This window comes from Sciurus carolinensis, chromosome X (genome assembly GCF_902686445.1).
Source record: "Sciurus carolinensis chromosome X, mSciCar1.2, whole genome shotgun sequence".
NCBI lineage: Eukaryota > Metazoa > Chordata > Mammalia > Rodentia > Sciuridae > Sciurus > Sciurus carolinensis.
Window position 1 is genome coordinate 17880522 of NC_062232.1, and position 20415 is coordinate 17900936.

At 38.9% G+C, this 20415-nt stretch overlaps 1 protein-coding gene across 1 annotated transcript in view; it reads left to right on the top strand.

Annotated features, from left to right (window-relative positions):
- The window catches only part of Smpx (small muscle protein X-linked), a 51831-nt gene that overhangs the window by 6780 nt on the left and 24636 nt on the right, over positions 1–20415 (top strand). The window contains exons 3-4 of the mRNA XM_047536447.1: positions 7828–7914; positions 13726–13875. Of these exons, the coding sequence (XP_047392403.1) occupies positions 7828–7914; positions 13726–13860 (222 nt within the window). The 3' untranslated portion in view covers positions 13861–13875. The remainder of the gene's footprint in view (positions 1–7827; positions 7915–13725; positions 13876–20415) is intronic.

The following is a 20415-nucleotide window of genomic DNA, read 5'->3' on the forward strand; positions in this document are numbered from 1 at the left end:
AAGATTTCTATCATTAAATGTTTAAGAAAATTTCTCAGAATCTCTAACTTGCAAATGGCATCAGATTATTTCCAGGAGGGTGGCAACATATGCAATGTTTCTAATCATATTGGACCTCTTCAATGAGTATCTTGTAGGATAGTGTTTGACAGAGCAAACTTCTAGAAACAATGACTGGGGTCTCTATTTTGTCTGACTTGGTTGAACTTAAGCCACTTTTGGCCAGGCTTATAACAGGAGTTGAGTTATGGCACCTGTGTTACAAAACATGGAGTCAGTTACAAACCTCTTAGCTTACCTTTCTGTAAAATGGGGACAATATATTACTTAATATGGTTGTTATAATAAATATGCAAAATCATGTATGGCAAGCACCTGGTTTATAGTACACAAATTCCTTAATAGATGGCTCTTTACATGAAGTAATACATGGAATGACTTTGCTCTCTCTTCAAGTGACTCTATCTCCTCCATGTACGAGAATAAGAGGGAGACTAAAACTAGACTCACCCTTAGAAGAGGTGGACAATTGTCTTTTATTCCATACTGAGTAAGAGATGGGCATTGGAATTTTGTGGGGATTTTAAGTATACCCTTCTTTCACGTGGTTTTAAAGAAATCTCAGCCATGGGGCATAAAAAGGACTTGAAGGAATCAGTTGATTCTTTCATATCCTGGACAGGGCCTTTGTCTCTTAAGCAGCTCATAAAGTTCAGTCCCAGAGGTTGGCAAACCTTTTATGAAAAAGACCAGATAATAAATTATTTTAGACTTTGGGGTTGTTTGGTCTGTTCCAACTACTCAACTCCACTGTTATTGTTATTTGTATTGCCATAGGCAATAAAAACATGGTTGTGTTTCAATGGAATTTTGTTTACAAAATCAGGTGGTGGGCTGAATTTGGCCAGTGAATTGTAGTTTGCCAACAACAGTTCTAGATTCTCCAGGCTGCTTGTTATTCCCCATTGTTGATGGGAATGGAGCTGTGACCAAGGTAACATTGCACACTTGGGACACTAAGTCTGCTCCCTTCCCACAAAAGAATTTGACATGACAGCTGGTGGGGAAAGCTAGAGTTGCTGGGAAATCTAATCCCATCAGCAATCTGCTTGGTGACTTTCTCTAATGAGACCAAATGACACCAGCCACTGGCAGCACCTGCCTGTCCTTCTTCCTCCTGAACACACCCTCTTTGGGAATTATCACAGGCCTCCCAGGGCCTCAACTCACACAGAGCCAATCTTCTCTGGGTTGTCACTGGTTCTTTCTCTCCACTGTTGATCAAAGTAAGCTACTATCTATTATTTGTCCTCTCCCATGAGACAGAGCTTCATGGTTAACTGGAAAAGAGTCCTGTGCCCTAGTCTTAGCTCTGCTATGTGACTTCACCTCCTGATCTTTGTGATCTGCAAAGGGAAGGTGTTGTATTAAATGACCTCTAAGCCTCTTACCAACTTCTACACTTGATCTTAGCCAAAAGTCTGAGAAGCGATCTGACCAACTTCTAATAGTCTGTGAATTTCTTGAGAAAAACTTCTAAGGTTTATTATTAGGATGACAGTAATAGCTTTAGTTATTCTGGGTCTCCTATGTTTTTGGCACAGTGTAACAGAATTTCTGTGGATCATAACATTATGTTTGGAGATATGAAATATTGCACCAAGGATCACAGGGCTTGTAAGTAGTAGGAGAGTCAGGACCTGAACTCAGTGGTCCAGTCCAATCCCCAAACCCATGTTTGGAACCACTCTGTGCAGTCTTGTTAGTTACCATCCCGAGCTTTGGCACAGAGTGCAAGGCTGGATGTGTGGCTGTGGATCATCTCAAGAGTGGTCGTAAGTGCCAAGACTACTTGAGGGACAATTACTATTTTATGGATGCTGGGTGCCTGTCTCCCTTTTAAAGAACTCAACTGTCTTTCAGAAATGGTGTCAGGATTTCAGTGGAGAAACTAACAGCTGACACTAATTAAAGTCATGTTAAAGGCAAGTTGGCTTAGAGTGAAAAGTACAAAATAAAGTGACTCAGTAACAAACATGGTCTTGAAATACAAGCAACAATGGTCACTGAATTACTACCTCTGGCTTTCTCAACTCAATCAAACTGCTTGTGACACTAACTCCAATTCTTTTATCGTATATTCAAAGAAATGATTCTATGAGTCTCACGTGTGTGGCTTCTTACTATAGGTTTCCATTGCTACTCAGTCTGCAAGTAGAACAGAATATTTTGATTTAATGCTTCATTTCCTTCTCCATTCATAATCATTGCTCTCCCACTCTCCATTGTCCAGGGCATAAATACTCTGAAAGAAATAGGAAGTCTCTGTGGACACCCAAAATACATACAGACAAGATTCCAAGTATAAGATACTCCTTGATACAAAGGAATAGACTTATCATCATCCCTGGTTGATTAAGCTAAAAATCATAATGATATATGCCTTCCTTCAATGTTTTATTTAAATTTAAAACAGTAACTTTCATTTGCCATTTGTTTTAATGTAGAGGTAAGTAACTTTCTTTGATCATGTATTTACTATTTCTTTCTTACAAAGACCACTACAATACATTATTTCTGATTTCTAATTGGATTCTTTAAAGTATAGCAAGAACTTGCACACAGCTGTCTGACTCCACTCTAACCAGGGCTGCATTCTTGTGACATGAGGCAAACAGGCATATACTGGCTAAAAGATGTCATTTTTTGATGCCGACATTTACAAGTACTTCAGAGATACAACCTGCCCCCAACCAATTGCGCACATTATCTTAATAGCTGTACAGTACATTCCTGAAATCTGATTTCCCTGGATGACAAGACTACAGTTGAGTCATTCAGGAAATTATTGAAGAGAACAAAAAGTGTTGAGAACAGAGAAAAAAAAAAAGAAAATGTTTCAGTATGAAACATCATGGGGGAAAACAGTAGCTGAGTGGGAGTTTCTCAAAATCATGTTGGGTGGGAAAATTTTGTGTTTTGAATCTATTCCACATTTCAAGAATCTCTAAGCAGTAATGCATTCTAGTGACACAGAATTTTAATTTAAAATAAGTTGATTATATTTCAGTTGGTAGGGATGTGTGTGTGTGTCTGTCTGTCTATCTCTCATTTCAGGCTAATATATCAAAAAGGAGTCTCATTTTCTTCTCAGAAAACATACCTCTTTTTGAAAGTCTTCTGTAGTCTCAAAATGTCACATCCTGCTCCATTCAGAGAAGGACTAGGACTATGAGAATAGGAAACAGCAGAAAGAAATACTGCAAAATGCAACTCATAGAATTTCCTCTGGCTGCATCTTGGGAGAATGACTTTGAGGAGTGTATAGATTCTCTCAGGAACTGATGGGGACCTTTGAAAACTAAAGATGAATCAGTAGGGGGATCATTAGAAAAAATATGCAGCACAGTAGGTTCACAAAAGGAGAGACACAGTGGAGACAAAAAGGGAGGGGAGCTAGGAGAACAATGACAGTGGAAAGTAAAGTTCAATAGGCACTGTCAGCACTTGGGGGGGCAGCAGCTATCAGAATCCATCCCCCTGGGGAAAGAAGATGTCATTACCTTATAAGCCCCACTGGAGTGGCTGTGGAGGGAATATTGTTTCCAGAATTCTCCTGGCTCAAAGCCTGGAGCCAAGTAAAGAGAACAATACAAATAATTAAGGGAGTGGTGGAATTAACTTACAGGGAATTCTTTCTACTTTTCTTCACCTGGTGAGATCAAGTGTAGTATTAATTTCACATCAGATAGGTCTTCTATCAGGGAACTGTATCCTGTACTGGCAAAAGATGATCTAGTAGATTATTTTTTCCATTCCCAACTTGGAGGATGTAACAAATTATGTATAGTTTGGGAAAGTGATGTGCCTGGTCTGCTGCACTGGGGCGGGGGGAATATTTAAAAATATCTAAAATGAGTAAACCTCAAGGAAGGAAAGGAATTACAAAGGGTTGCATTACCAAAGGGGGAAAAAAAGCCTGTTTCCTTCACATTTATACAGAGTCTATATAGTGTAGAAACTCCATTGATGTTAAGCTGTTTCTGTGTTTATTCTTTCATTTAAAAAAATGCTAAGGCAGAAGGATCCCAAGTTCAAGGCCAGCCTCAGTGACTTAACAAGGCCCTAAGCAACTCAACAAGACCCTGTCTCTAAATAAAAAATAAAAAAGGGCTGGGGATGGCGCTAAGTGGTTAAGCACCTGTGTTCAATCCTGGTACCAAAAATAAATAAATAAAAAGTAGCTTATATTCCAAACTCATTTTGAATGGCTAATGCCACACTCAGTTTGCAGGTGAAAAGAGTGAACAATTGAAAAGGTATTTTATTTGCATTCAAACATAGAGAAAGGCCTGGGGATGTATGTAACTCAGTAGTAGAGTGCTTGCCCAGCAGGTACAAGACCCTGGTTTCCATTCCCAGTACTTCAAACAAACACTAAGCAAGTGAGTATAAAAGACAAGAATATGACCCAATTATCTGGCCAATGGAATAAAAACAGAGATTTACAGGTCTACATTTTCCTACTAAATTCAAGTTAAAGGAATTTTCTTTCTGTGTATAATTTAGTCTATAATTTGTCATTCAAGTATCACTGCCCTACAATTATATTAATGAAACATCTCTAATCATCTTATTACTAGTGTAATGCACGCTGCAGTTGACAAAACACTCCTCTTACACTCCCTCATTGGTGCACATGAATGATTGGATGTTCTACATGTTTTCAGGCTGCTTTCATTCCTGTCAATATTTGCTGTCATAAAAACCCATTTAGGTTCCTGAAGTGAGTGATGTTTTAAAGAAGAAAAAGTGTCAAGTCGGTGAGTTAATGGTTCATTTTCAAAGTGGCTTTTCTTTGGCAGGTATTCTGGAATTATCCATTCTGTATGCCCTTTTTCAAAAGTCTTTCTCAAAATATAAGTCTGCAATTTTAGAGCAGGTTAGAGCTAACTTCAGCCAAGTGAATAGAACTTTTTGGAGACTGGTTTGGTAGAGTATAAAGGTCTACAGTTAGGCAGCTTTGATTTAGAATACTGGCTTTTGCTTGTATTCTTTTTTTTTTTTTTGCAGGGGTCAGGATTGAACACAGGGGTGCTCTATCACTGAGCTACATCCCTGGCCCTTTTTGAGGCAGTCTTGCAAAGTTGCCCAGGCCAGCCTTGAATTTGGGAGCCTCCTGGCTCAGCTTCCTGAGCAGCTGGGATTACAGACATGTGCCATCATGCCCACTTGCTTGTACTAATTGTGTGACTTTGTGCAAATTATCTAATTGAGTTTCTTCATCAGTAAAATAAAGGTGATTATATCAACCTCAGAAGACTTGTGAGAATGTAGGTGTCCAAAACCTCCATCTCCTCAGACTTTGTATTAGATATTCTTAGAATACTTTACCTGAGGGAACAATTCTATGCTTAAGAGGTTTGAAAAACCCTGCTGTAGCCTAATATTCATATCACAAATGGGGACAGAGCTGCTATCACTTTTTCAAGTATAGAGAATCTGTGGCAACTCCTAGAACTGGGCTCTTTTCACTATTATAAACCACACATGACTCATGGAGAGGTTACTTGAATTTCTACTATTAATCCCCAAATGGGAAAAGGTGGTGCTTTACCTATTACATTATTATGGATGATCTTTGCATTTTTTCCTACTGAAAACCATAATGGACAATAGAGCATACATACTTGAATAAATAGGTTAGTTTAACTATTAAGTCTTTCAAAAACAATATGATAGCTTGACCTGGCTATTAGGAAGATTCCTCTTATATGTAGATTCTTTTTTAAAAATACTTTTTAGTTGTCAATGGACTTTATGTATTTTTACATAGTGCTGAGAATCGAACCCAAGGCCTCACTCATGCTAGACAGTCGCTTTACCACTGAGCCACAACCCTAGCCCTAGATTCTTAATAAATGGATTGGGGTGGTGTAATTTCACTAAACTTTTAATTGATTAACCTTCTCCCATATAATCCTATCGACTTTCTCCCTCTTTCATCCAGACTGTACTGCTGGAAATAGTCTATTGGTCCACTATATATCATCTTCTTTGAGTCTTATTTACATTGTTTTGATCTTCTTATTTCAGGTTCCTATGATATTTCTTCCAATCTAAACACTGTCAGTTGTAAAATACCATTATTTTATTTTATTTTATTTTTGCTTTTGGTGGTACTGGAGATGAAATCCAGGGCCTGATGCATGTTAAGTGGGCCCTACCACTGAGCTACAACCCCAGCTAATACTATTATTGTATGCCCTGCCAAGGAAAAAGAAAATGTGCCAATTAAAATTGTAACATACAATTGGATATAGTGTCTTTTGTCTGTAATCCCAGTCCCTTGGAAGTTGAGGTAGGAGAACTGCTTGAGCCCTGGAATTCGAAGCCAGCCTGGATAATATAATAAGACCTTGTCTCAAAAAAAAGTGTAAGACACATTATGATTTCAAACATATTAAAAGAGGTACATCTTGGTGTTCATGAAATACAGCTCCATATTTGCGACTATTTAAAATCTATCTTTCCGTCTGTCTTATCTGTCTTATAGGACACACTAATCAAAAATACTTCCTATGACACCACAATGATGTACCCCTTGATTTTTCCGCTACGAATACTCCAGATCTATTTCTTTTCTGTAGAATCAACATTATTATAATAAGGAGAGAAGTCTTAAAGCCCCTAGGTGGGAAAAGTCACTTCCTGTTGTCCATGCTGAATGGACATGGACAGTGGATACCACCTGTCATAGGTTCATCATTCCCCTGGTGATAGCTTATACCAAGTACTTCCAAATGGACCTCACCACATTTCACAAAAATTTCATTTGGTCTAATCTGTGTCATAATAAAATGATGCATTTGCTCAGGCATCATTGTCACTCAAAACAAGATGAAACTTCACATTTTCAAACACACATATCCCATTACTCATAAAGTAACACCTTTATCTATAGTGGAAAAAAATGTGTTCTACTTTTTTTAAAGTGTTTAATGAATGTTTTATGTGAGTACTACTATTGGTTGAAGACATTTTGTGTCTCTATTAAATGTTTTTACCTTTTGATATCAGACAAAATATGGGCAAAATTCAAATTTGTGTATTCTCTTCCCAAGCTCAAATTACTATGTCAACATATCATTGCATTATTAATTTTTGGAGCATTTCATGTTTAGTAGAAGGTATTTTATATTCTCCACTGATGGAGATTAATATGTTGTCTTAATAAAAGACAAGAATCAAAGAGTTATGATACAAAGGGAACTTGACATTTCAGCACTCTGCTTATTCCTTACTGATCCACAGAAGAGTGTGTTGGCTAGAAGGTTAATTCCAGGGGTTTAAGGCAATGCTGAAATGTGGCAGGATGTTATGCAAAGAAGGAAGCAGCATAGGAGGTGTGAATGTTCCCCACTCCCATAAATATTAAGGAACCTGAAGGAAGGCAAAGGCATGAAGTGGCTTTTGCAGATGCTTTCCTTCTGTCCTATGGTTATGTTCCTTCCACGTCCCTGACAGAGATAATATGCACCACAGGAGGGCAACAGCGAGAACAAACTGTCTTCAAATTCTTCCACCCAATAAGGAATTGTAAAATTGCTGCTTGGATGTAAGGATGAATACCAGAAATCTGTAACAAATGGAAGTCAAATTTTCCTTTGCATATTTTGTGCTGTCATTACAGCAATTTTCCTGAGATAAAAAGCTTTGAAGATGTACTTTTCAGACACATTTTTTCCCTCACAATGATTGCTGTCTCAGAGTATCATTGCAATTTCTTACATTCTTGAACTAAATCTACCCCATTTTCTCTTTTAGGCAAATATCAATATTCCAATGGGAGCCTTTCGGCCAGGAGCTGGGCAACCCCCCAGAAGAAAAGAATGTACTCCTGAAACCGAGGAGGTGAGGAAAACTTAGCTAACAGAGCTCAGCAAAGTCTGTCTTCTCCAGAATTCTCACTAAAGGAGGGCAGAGACCAGGTGGGGCAGCAGGACAAGCAAGGGGCAATGGCTGTGTGTCAGGGAATCAATATATAATATATAGATTTTTGTAATTGTCTTGGTCATTCAGCTAGGAAACTCTCTGTCCCTCTCATTCGACCAAGTCCCTGGCACAGTTATTTGAGGATACTGAGCTTAACTTCCTATTGTTCATTGATTTTATATGTGTTGAGGAGGACACAGCTTTTCAGATGCTTTTGGTTTAGTGATAGCTACTAGATTGTTTAGTGATAGTTACTAGTTAACTAATAGTTAGTTAATCTTCACTTGGGAACCTTTATCGACCTGAACAGGATGTATTTAGGACAGCTTCTGATGGGTGGTGAACACAAATTGGAGCTCTGGAAGTATGCATATTGAATTACTTGTGGATTTGAATAATCACCTTGATCTCTGGATGTTTCCTTTGAAAAGACAACTTTGCAAAAGAGTCTATCAGAACGCCATTTCTGTTTTTTTCTTTCCTCTAATTTTCTTCTCTAAATTCAAGTACCTGGTTTGCTAAAATGAAGACTTAAATTAATAATGAATGTAATAAATAGGAAAGGGTTTATGTTTTTTACCCACATGTGACTTTTCTGCTGAAACCTGGAAGAAAGGTCTGATTCTGAGGTAAAAATTAATGTATTGAAGCATTTCATTAGGATAAGACAAGGAAAATGGAATTAAATAAAGGCACAAGGCACACAAAATTATTTTATCTTAAAAGTAGAAAGGCTTGTTTACTTTCGTAATGGCATTTTTGGAATTTCCCCCCAACAAAATCTATTACCATATCACAGTTACAAATAAGATTTTGCCTGTATCTAATCTCTTCTCCTGTGACTATTCTTTGTTTTAAACTTTATTTTTTTTAATGTGGTACTGAGAATCAAACCCAGTGCCTCACATATGCTAGACAAATGCTCTGTCACTGAGCCACAACCCCAGCCTTCCTGTGGCTATTCTTGATAAGGTTAGGGTCAGGGGTTACAGCACCCTATCAATAGATAATACTTGAGAGAAAGAAATGGACTGTTTGAGTGATGTCATCAGGTTCTGGAATTTCAACCTCTAAGTTGAACATGCAAGTTGAAAAGACCTGACCCTACCTCGCTTTTCAATGGTTATATAATCCCAACTTTTGGTTCTGCTGGTTGCCTTCCAGTTAACTCATGAATTCTCCATCCAGGATCTCAGTCAAGTACTTGAGTATTTGAGTCTGTGTCTCAAGTAGGATCTCCTCCATCCCTCAGAGTGTCACAGTGAGAAAAGAATCTGTGATTTAATAAATTTGGTATCGTCTAATAGGTATTGGATAAATGATTGTTCATCAGTTGATCTAATTGTCCAATTTTCATGAAAGACCCCTGGAATTACTGCTTTGCATATTGTGAGAAACAGTCATGGGAAGGTAAGAGGGAAGGTAGTGGAATTTTCCTATGTCCGTTGTCATTTGATTTTCTTCTCATGTTTCCTCTTAAGCTTTGTCTGTCACTACTGTGGCAATCAATCAGAAAGTAGCTTGACCCTCTTTTTCATTAAATTGACTGATGTAACAGTTGCTTTGGAGGTTCACATCTCACCTCCTCTCTGTGGTACAGTCCTTAGTTCTTCTCTGTACAACTGGTACTTTTTCTCCACACAAGTGTCTCACTGAGGGGGCTGGGGAAGCACTTTACTCTCACTCTTGCCTTGTCTCCAATCTGATGTTTCCAGCACATTCTAAAATAACCAAGAATGGATGTAGCCTAGTTTATGAATACATTTTTTATAACTGACCACATATACAAATGGCCAATATTCTTCACAGGATGGAGAGAGTGAGGTATCCACAGAGATCCAGAGACCCCAGGAGTATTTCATCAATAGTACCACACTTCACAGGACTCATTGGGCAGGAGGAAAGTAGAGCTGTGGAGCTCTCTTATCCCACAAGCAGGAATAAACTGTAGGACTGGTGGTGTCTTACAGAGGGTGTGGGCTCTCATGCCTTAAGCTGCAGCCTGGACCACAGAATAAGTTACTCACAGAAACACTATTGTAAGGGTAGTGGTTGGGCAGTTTGGATTGGCTACAAGGTGGGTTAAGCAGGATTCTGTGGAGTAGGACCCAGTTGCCTTTTGTGGCATAGTTTGGGAAAATGGAATCTGAATTCAAAATAACGTTTACATCCATATTTAATACTATTATTCAAGTTTGGAAACTTGGAATTGCTTCCATAGATTTGGGATTCATTGCTTAACCTTGCCTTAAGAAAATTATGGTATAATGTGGAGATCTTAACATATCACCTCTGACAAGAACAGGTTACCTCTGTTACAGCCAGTAGGTTCTCCATGTAAATTCAGAAGATTTTTTTGATCCTGACACACTTTCAGATGTGAAGAAGAGGATGCATCCCAGCAGGAAGAGGATGAATCTCTGGCAGCCTCACAAAGCCTGTGAACACTGGCCTTCTCCAGCCCACCTGTGGCCTCTGGCAAGCTGGAGTGCACGCTCTGTGTACTTGGCCTGTCAGACATTGGCATTTGCCTAGCACACGTACCTCACAGTCAAATCCTCATAGGCAGGCCTGGTTTTTTGCATGACAAGCAGCTGCTTGCTTGAAGTGATTGGCAAGGTATTGACAAGCCCCCACCAAGCCTTCCAAATCTCTTTTTTGATCAAAATGCCATTGAACCACAAAATAGCATGTTGGGATTTTCTGTTAAATATTTCCCTTTCCATTGGGTCTCCTTTCAAAATGTAAACATATTATTTAATTCTAGTCTAGCTACTTCTTAGCTGCCCAACCTTGAGCAAGTCTCTCAGCTTTCCTGTGCTTAAGTCTCCTCAACTGTAAGATAAGGATAAGAGTAGTGCCAGATTTATAGGGCTGGTGTGAGGGTTCAGTGAGCGAGTATGTGTAACTTAGAGAAGCTAGCAGTGAAGTGTTTGTTATTGCTAAATCTTCAGTGTTTGGGCATGAGTGAGCAGGTCAGATGTCACCCCACATGGGAGAGCTTGGGGGAAAACCCAGTAAAGTATCTGGTAACAAAGAGTCATATGAAAGCAAGAGAGCTGGAAAATGCTTCACTGTTTTGCTAAACTTTGCAAATACTGTGTGACTCCCAAAGCAAGCATTTTACTTCCCAACAGTCATTCCTAAAACTGGGAGTGCTGCTGTGTTCTATAAGGCTTCTCCCATGCTCTTCGTCTGAACCAAAGAATGTCCTCCATATCCCTTCTCAATTCAATATCTATTTACATAAAAGAAACAAAAGAATGTACTTAATTAGCCAAATGGGGCCACCTGGAACTCAGCTTGTTCATGCCTTAATTTATTATAATCCTTATAATAACAAATTCATGGAAGAAATGCAATTGTATCTCATTAAGTTTTTAAAAGAGGAGAGAAGATTCAATTTTTAAAAAATGTACCACCAATAACCCCCTTCCTGAGTCAATATCATAATGTCAAATTATTAAATATATCCACTTAAAATTTTCCATTATATCTCACCTCACCAAATCAAATACTAAAAGTCTTACCTTGATTAAAAAAACAAATACAGTACACTGAGGTTTTAATAATTTAAAAAGAGGATGCCCACTATTAAATATTACCATTATTCATCTGCATATATTCACATAAATCTTTGTACATTGACACATAAGTTCAGACATTGATATTATGTGTTAAATTTGCCAATAGAGCATATTTTGATGTTACAAAGATAGTGTATATGACTTACTAGGGAACTTAACAGAAGGAATTGGAAACATTTTTCTCCTTCAGCCTTCTTTATTAAGATCTACCCACCTAACAACCGTGGGAACATTTATAAGTGAGGAAACATTTTTCATTTCACTGCTACACATATTAAAAAAAGCAATACTTTATAGCCTTGTTTAAAAAAGTCCCTCCTGGAAGCCCAGCAAAGAACATTTTGGAATACCTTGCCCTCCAAGTAGATGTTTTACAGCTTTAATTACTGCTTCTATATCTACATTTATAAATGATGAATGTGTATGCACGATAAAAAGCAGCCAATCCTTTGGGTCTGTACATTGACCTGCAGAAACAGTATCTTCCAGATATTTACAGCAGGTATAGTCTACATTGAATTACTTTATCATTTCATGTGGGTGACATGTTAGCCATTTCATCAGTACTATACCAGATTCAGAGAAAATGACTATAGGAAAAGTCATTAGTCCTTAGAACAGCACCTCAATATATTATGTCTACTCATCCCCCCTAATAAGCAATTTAAAAACGTGTCTATGAAGGACTTGCCTACCAAGTAATTTGCCAGGGTTTGGAGAAGCTTGAAAATGTTCTTCCTTTAAGTTCTAACCAATCTGAGAACTAGGACCAGGAGCTGGACAGGGACTAACACACCACAGCAGCTCTAATACCCCAATGGCAAGGCTGCTAAGTTAGGCTGGAGGGCCTAGGGCTTCACAGGAGGCAGACTTTCAGTTTCTTATTCTTTTCCCCCTAGAAATGTATTAATTCACTCAGGTATTGGTCAAGAAAGTGGAACTTTTCCAGTCTCACATTGGAGACCATGTTAGTTTGGGTCCTCCAAGAAGCAGACCCAAGAATGGGATTAGATGTGCCAAGTATTTATTGAGAGAACTGCTTATAAGGAAATTGGGAGTTATAGGAGTCTGGCAGAGCATCATTGAGACCACATTGCAGGGAAGGTGAGAGCAACAGGGGTTTTGCAGATTTTCAGGTTGCTTTAAGGCCAATTCTCCAGCCCGAGCTGCTCTGCTGAAGTGTCATGTGTCTCCCAGGAATAGACCTGCCTTAGGATTCCTGTCGCACTCAGTCATTGGTTACAAGCAGCCGTGGGAAGCCTGACCTCAGTTGGTGATGGGTGGATTTCAGGGCAAAGCAGCTGGGGCTGTCATTCAATTACCCTCCCTGCAATAATTTGATAGGAGGCGTGTTCTCAAGGCTGCCAAGGTGATCAAATGTTCTCTTAACAGCTTCTTCCCAGGCCCATGGAGACTGTGTCCCTTCTACCTCCAGCAAATAGAAGAAATGTACTAAGAAGCAACTTCCTTCTCTAGTAATGAGTTGGAACCAAATATAGCAACTGATCTTATTGTTTTATAGTCATTGTTGTATGTGTGTTGGGTGTATGTACATAGAGGTGTGGATTTGTCACTATGGTACATTCTCTAGATTAATTAGTTAAGCAGTAATCAAGTATGTGTGTGCTTATCTGTAACTGGGCGTTGGAAGAGCCATAAAAAGACAGGATGTAGATATTGCCCTAAAGCTGTGACAAGAACATGACAACAGGTCATGATAGGAAATTTAAAATACTTCCCAAGGCAGGAGGAGAAGGCTAGGTCTCCTCTATTGCCCTCTCACACCCTGTCCATATTCAAAGTTGTTTCTCTTATGTCCTTTTGTTTATACTTCTCAAAGATGTCACGGGACCAAAGACTGGAAGTCACTGCATCTCAAACAAAACATTGAAAATTCCTGAACTATGTCATCATTAGAGCCAGCCATACATTAAAGTGACTTGTTTTCTTCTTCCAAATTTATTTTACTAAACTCTAGATCTAATTGGAACTGAGGCTGTTACAACAATGCAAGAGAAAGTTGCTCTTCTAGAATTATACTCTGACATTCTTGCTTTAATTTTTTTTCTAGTTTATGCCCATGAGCCAGAGAGAGATCAAATATCTTTTCCAGGGAGTTGAATTTCTTCTCATTTCCCTTCAGGGAGCTCCTCCCACCTTGGATGAGGAGAAGAAGCCAATTCCAGGAGCAAAGAAACTTCCAGGACCTGCGGTCAACCTATCGGAGATCCAGAATATTAAAAGTGAACTGAAATATGTCCCCAAAGCTGAACAATAGTTGGCAGAAAAAAAGGTAAGTGAAAATCTAACTGGTATCAAAAACACCACTATAAAATGGTTTGAGGAAGACTCCCACAGAAGAAGTCTGGAATTTTATTAAGTACCAGGGCCTTCAATTTAGACCAGTATGTCTGGTGCATTTTTCTGGTAAAGCCAAGCTTTTGGGCTCATCATATTCCATGTTAGTCAGAAATTAAGGATGTTTGCCTGCCAGCTCCTTTCTGGTCACCCTTCTTGTTTGGGAAAGAATTAGGTTAGGAGAGGAAAAATACTTGGGAAAGGGATTTAAGGAACTTTTTGTCTTGGGGTCCAAGGATCCCTCTTTCATCACATACTTCAGTTTCCCCACTCTAATACCACAAAGAGCAGTGGACTATTCCTTTAGTTAGAGGTTCAGAGGAGCAAGGAGATGAACAGGTCTGGAAGTGTGAGGGGGCACAGAATAGGAGTTCAGGGCTTGACAAGAAGTAACCCAGGTATATGTAAGGCAGACAGGACCTTGTAGTAACTCCTGTGGGTGGAGCAAGTGTAGGTTCAAAACGATATATGCTACCCTGACAAGGCAATTCAAGCAGGCCTTGTGATCTTAGTTTCATTTTAATTGATCTGTCAATGATGACCCTCTGGCAGGGGCTCAGCCCACCCTCTATGTGCAAAGCAAGCTCCTGTCAACTGGTGTAGAAATTCTGCCACCAGGAGAATTGTAGAATTGACCCAAATCATTGCTCTTTCTCTTACAAGACTTGAAGGGAGCAAATCTACCTTCATCCAAAATCACCAAACCCCACCATCCACAATCTATTCCATTTCTCAAGCAGATGTCTAGAGGAGAGGAATCTATACTGGGAACTTAAAACAGACTTTTATCGCATTGAATGTTCATTCATTCATTTGTCCACTTACTCAATTATTATCTACAATGTGCCGAATATAGAAACATTTATTAATCACTTACCATGTGCTAGATACTGTGTGAAAAGCAGTATGCCTATTGTTTCTTATAAGCCTCATGATATCCAATTATTGCCCTAATTCTTGAGATGAGTCTCAGAGAAGCTGATGTTCTTTATCACACATCCTAAAAAGGGGTTTTGACCTCAGAGTTCATGCTGTTACCTACTTGTTATACTGCTTCAACCCCTTCTTCCAACTGCACTTTTTGGATGGATTGCACACTCCCTGTGGTGTTGGGGTGAAATTTTCTGAACTCTAGAAGGCAGAGGCAAGCAGTGGGGCAGATGAGGCCCTGCTGTATCTTTTCCAGTGTTCTGTGAGACAATCCAATACATTGTGGCCATGTTATTCATGTCATACATGTATGGATTTACTAAGATATTTACTACTTCTGAAAAAAAAAGACTTCTTTGTAGTATAGAGAAAGAGAGTAGCCATTTTGAGTCAAACTAAAAATAAAAGTATTTAAGGTTTTTAGCAGTTACATAAAAAATGGAGTAAGAATAAAATACAGAGGAGTCCATGTCCATAGAAATGAATCCCAGGAATCTGGATGGGGACAAAGTGACATGAATGGGAACTGACCTGACATGTGGCTACATGCACTTGATGTTATTTATGACAGAATGGAACAAACTGATGATAAGCATACTCAGTCCTGATTGTGTTGTGAAACTGAGATGAAAACATCCAATCCATTTGGAATGAAACTGCAGAACTTCCTTGTGAGAAAGCCTGGAGAAGGGAAATTAACTTTTTTGTAATATTTATTATCATCAGCCAACCAAAGCCATTTAGTTATACACATGAATTTTTAATGCAAACTTTGAAGGATTTTGCTTTTATGAAATCCACATTGACCTAAATTTAACCCTAGTTCTGGTTTCAAAAGAATTTGACTTTGAAGATTCAAGGAAAGGCTGCTATAAAATAAGCTCAGAGAGGACCTTGCAGTAGTACATGGCAGTAGCTGATTCAGTAGCCTTGGATGTTTGGTTACAGTGAACAGAGAACAAAATCAACTCAATAAAATATTGAAAAGGTAGCAGAGTACCCAGAACACATTTTTGTCACTTCATTTTCTTAAAGAAAACTAATGTTTCTTTTTCCTTGTGTTAGCTTTCTGTCACTGTGAAAAGCACCTGGGAAAATAAACTTTAAGGGAGGAAAGATTTATTTTAACTCCTGTATTTAGAGGCTTCAGTCCTTGGTTTTTTGGCCCCTTTGTTTTGGGCTTGTGGTGATGCAAACATTCATGATAGAAGGGCATGGTGGAACAAAGCTGCTCATCTCATGGCAGCCAGGAAGAAAAGAGAGAGCAAGACAAAGGGGCTGAGAAAGGGAGGTGCAAAATGTCCCTTTCAAAGGCACCTCCCACCCCCATAAACTACTTCTCCAACTAGTCCCCACATTCTAAAGTTTCCACCATTTCTCAATAGTGCCACCCACTGGGAAGCAAGCCTTCAATACATGAGCCATTGGGGGACATTCCAGATCCAAACTATAGCATCCCCATGAACAAATTCTAATGCAAAACCTCTCTGAGAAACCTATTTATACTTTTTCTCACAGGAAGGGAAAATCTAAGTTGTCAGAGTAATTGATCTGAATTCCAAATGAGTACAGACATTGTTTTAAGCCAAGGAATGATCTTCATTTCTTGTAGGAGGAATAGTGCTCTGGTTTGCTTTTAACTCACCTGTTCTGCAAACCTGTGATTTCAGTGGTTATGGTCTATGGTCACAGAGGGAGAGCAATTCCTAGCATTCATTGATTTAGTGAACTCATAAACAATAGATGTGCCGGACAAGACGTCACTTAACCCCTCACTGGTTAGATTGAGTTCTTCCTTCTTGGGGCACCATTTTCTTGTCACTCACCCTCACTCTGTATTGTCCAATTATTTGATAAAACAGATCATTGGTTTGAAGACTGAGTAAGTCCATTGTATTCATAGTGTCAAACACCAAAAACCTTGAGACTCAAGACTCAAAGTCCACATTATAACTAATACAATACTTTAGACATATAAGACAGAGCAACATATCCTTCCAGTCAAGATCAGTGTCTCCTTTTAAGTGGGATTTCAAATGCTTTCCCTGCTTTGTTTCATGGCCAGAATTGTTCGTGGAAATTGACTAAAAACATTACAGCACAAGAACCAGAAAGTCCAACAAATAGCCTATTAGGGTTCAGAAGTCATAGCTTGTAGAAAAGGACTTAGGACCTGTACCCAGTCACGTACTAGACCAGGTAAGACTGAGACAGCATATATTTTGTCAAAACCAAGAGACATACGAATGTCCCAAATGGATCCCCAAACCAGGTTGGAAGTGGCATGGGGCAGCGAAGGCAGGGTGTTCAACCACAGAGTTCTTGTAGTTATATTGACTGTGATTTTAGGCGGCCAGATGGTGATTCAAGAAAGTCCAAGAGCTGGGTGTGGTGGCACACACCTGTAATCCCAGCTACTTGGGAGGTGGAAGCAGTAGGATCACAAGCTTGAGGCCAGCCTCAGCAACTTAGTGAGAGACCCTGTCTCAATTTTTTTTTAAAGAGCTGGGGATATAGCTCAGTGGTAGAGTACCCCTAGGTTCATTCCCTGGTACTGCAAGCAAGCAAGCAAAAAGTAAGTCCAAGAGCCAGATGGAGAGGCAGGACCAGCGGCAAAGTTTGAAAAATGGGTACCCTCCTGCTTGTTTGCTGCATTAGCAAAAATTCTTTAAGTCCACCACCAAAAGCCACTGTTAGCTTATTTGCTCATAGCTGCAGCAAATGCCACCATAGGCTTCCTGGACACAGGTCTGGGGAACCAGCTCAGGGCTGGTGTCCAAATAGACTGTCTATTTCTGCTGCCTCCTAACCCTGAGATCAGACTACAGGTGCTTAGTAAATAACCCTTGTAACTGGCTTCTGTACCTTGGGCAGTTTCTTCATTCTATACTAAGATATATAGATACAAAAACTGGTCCCTGATTTCAGGATACCTATGTCTTGATAGATAAAATACTTCCAAAGATAGAGAATGCAAGAATTAGACAGCACTTCTGTATTTGAAGATATCTCATGACTGTTCCTGATCCATAACAAGTAGGCAGTAGAGACTTATGAGAGGAGGAAATTTGTGATGATTGGGGGTCAGGTTCAATTTCCAGGCAGTGGGAAGAGAATGGTTTAAAACAGGGGCTCAGAGATAGTGTCTGGACACATGGAAGCTTCAGACCACCATTAATAGGGTAACCTGGTGAGACTGAACAGTTTCTCTAGGGCAATACTTGTTAAACTTTGGGGGCAGAGCAAAATAAGACCCTACAATTTGCCTATGCTGTCTCTTCTCTTTTTCCAGTGGTAAAAGAGCTCAGTGATAACAAAGAATTGGTGAGGAACAATATAAGTATTAAAGTAGTAACAATGCAGCAATTACAAGAAAAATAAATGATTAACAAAGGTAAAAACCTAAGAATAATTCTCCAATTATGCTAGTGAACCCCAAGATAGCAGCCATCAGAAGCCCTGGGACTGATGAAGCTCTTGAGAGAATTTGTCATTCTGAAGTTACAGGATATCTATCTCTTCAGTGTTGGATGTGGCAACCTGACCACGTGTTGTGTGGGAGACTTCATATGTATTTAAACTGGTATACATTCATACTAAACTAAGGTCTCAGAGCAATGCAAAACAATTTTGTGGCTTGGCATCTTAAAATTGGCATAATTGTACACATTTATAAGGTACAGTGTAGTAATTAGATACATGTATACAATGTGTAATGATCAAATCAAGGTAATTAGCAATTTCTTCTCTTTAAACATTTATCATTTCTTTGTTTTGGGAAGCTTTAAACTCCTAGTTTTTTATAGGGCATAATAAATTGTTTGAATGTAGTCACTCCACTGTGCTGTAGAACACCAGAACCCATTATTCCCATGTAACAGCACTTTGGCACCTGTTATTCAACCTTTCTCCATCTTCCCTTCCTCCTACCCTTCTTAGTCTCTAGAGACCACTATTCTACTCTCTACTTCTATGAAGTTGACTTTTTTAGCTTCCACATGAGTGAGAACATGTAGTATTTGCTTTTCTGTTCCTGGATTATTTTGCTTGGAATAAAGTCCTCCGTTATCATTCATGTTGCCACAAATAAGGTGATTTCATTCTATTTTATGGCTAATATTCCATTGTATATATGCACCACATATTCTTTATCCATTCATCCATCAACACATACTTCAGGTGATTCCCAAAATGCAAAATGTTCATGACTTATTAATTCACTTAGTTTTTGGTTATGTATAAAAGTGAAAACCTGGGGAATTGGTCCCTGTTTGCCATTAAGAACTGAAGAAAACACCTACATCTTAGCAGTCTTTTGAGATCAACCCATGGGTCTTAGACTATATTTCAAGAAACATGGCTGTACAGCAGCACATGAGAATAAGTTAGAATGATCTGTGACTCTATTGTACCCATACATAGTCCCATAATCTCAACCTAGTCTGTATTGTGTAGGTTGGAAAAGAATCATTATATGCCCTTTTCAGGGAGGGGTGCCCTTATTTTAGTGTGCTTAGGCTACTATTACAAAATACCATAGATTGGGTGGCTGAACAACATTTGTTTGTCACAGTTCTTGAAGTTGAAAATCCAAGATGAAGGTGCCAGCATGGTCACATTCTGGTGAAAGACTTTTTCCTGGTTTGTAAACAGCTGACTTCTCTGTAGGAGAAGGATGCTCTGAGATCTCTTCTTCTTCTTACAAGAGCACTAATCCCTTCATGGGGGCCTCACCCTCTTGACCTAAATCTAATTACATCCCCAAAACCCCACCCCTCTGAATACTCTTACATTGAGGATTAGGGCTTCGACAAAGGAGTTTGGGAGAACACAAACATTCAGTCTGTAATAGCTCCCTTCTTCCGGCATTATACCCCACTTCTCTAGTATCTTCTATTTATGCTACAATGCTTATTAAATTGTAACATATTGGTTTTCTGATTTTTATCTTCTTGATGCCATGGCATAGCTCCTTAAAGACTACAATGCACCTAGTACATATTAGGCACACAAGGCATGATAGGATGATAGTGGCACCTTGGCCATAGCAAGTCTGGTATCCCTTAGAAATGGAGAGGTTCCAAGTCCTTGTATTCTTAGGGAGATTATTTCTTAAAAGCGAAACTAGCTTTTCTGGCAAGTACTGACAGTAGTAATATTTTTTACCATAACCAGTAATGGACTCAGAAATATGATTTCAATTCAGTGATTCCTTTGAGAAACTGAAAAATTAGGAAAAATGTGAAATTTTCAGTTTCATATTTCCCATAGAGGAAAATCAGAAGAAAATTTATTTTTTCAAGAACTCTTTGACTTTATTTTTCAAAGAACATTTATGTCCAGATAAGACATATTTACCAGTCATCCAGAGAGATGTCATCTCTGATAGAGGAGAACATAAGGTACTTATTATCCTTAAATGCTAAGCATTATGCATCACTGTCGTTCTTACTGATTCAAGGGCTAATTTTCAATATTGGCAGGAAGGCAAAATGATATACCCAGATACTTGATAAGAAGTGCATTAACACCTAACAGCAGACCC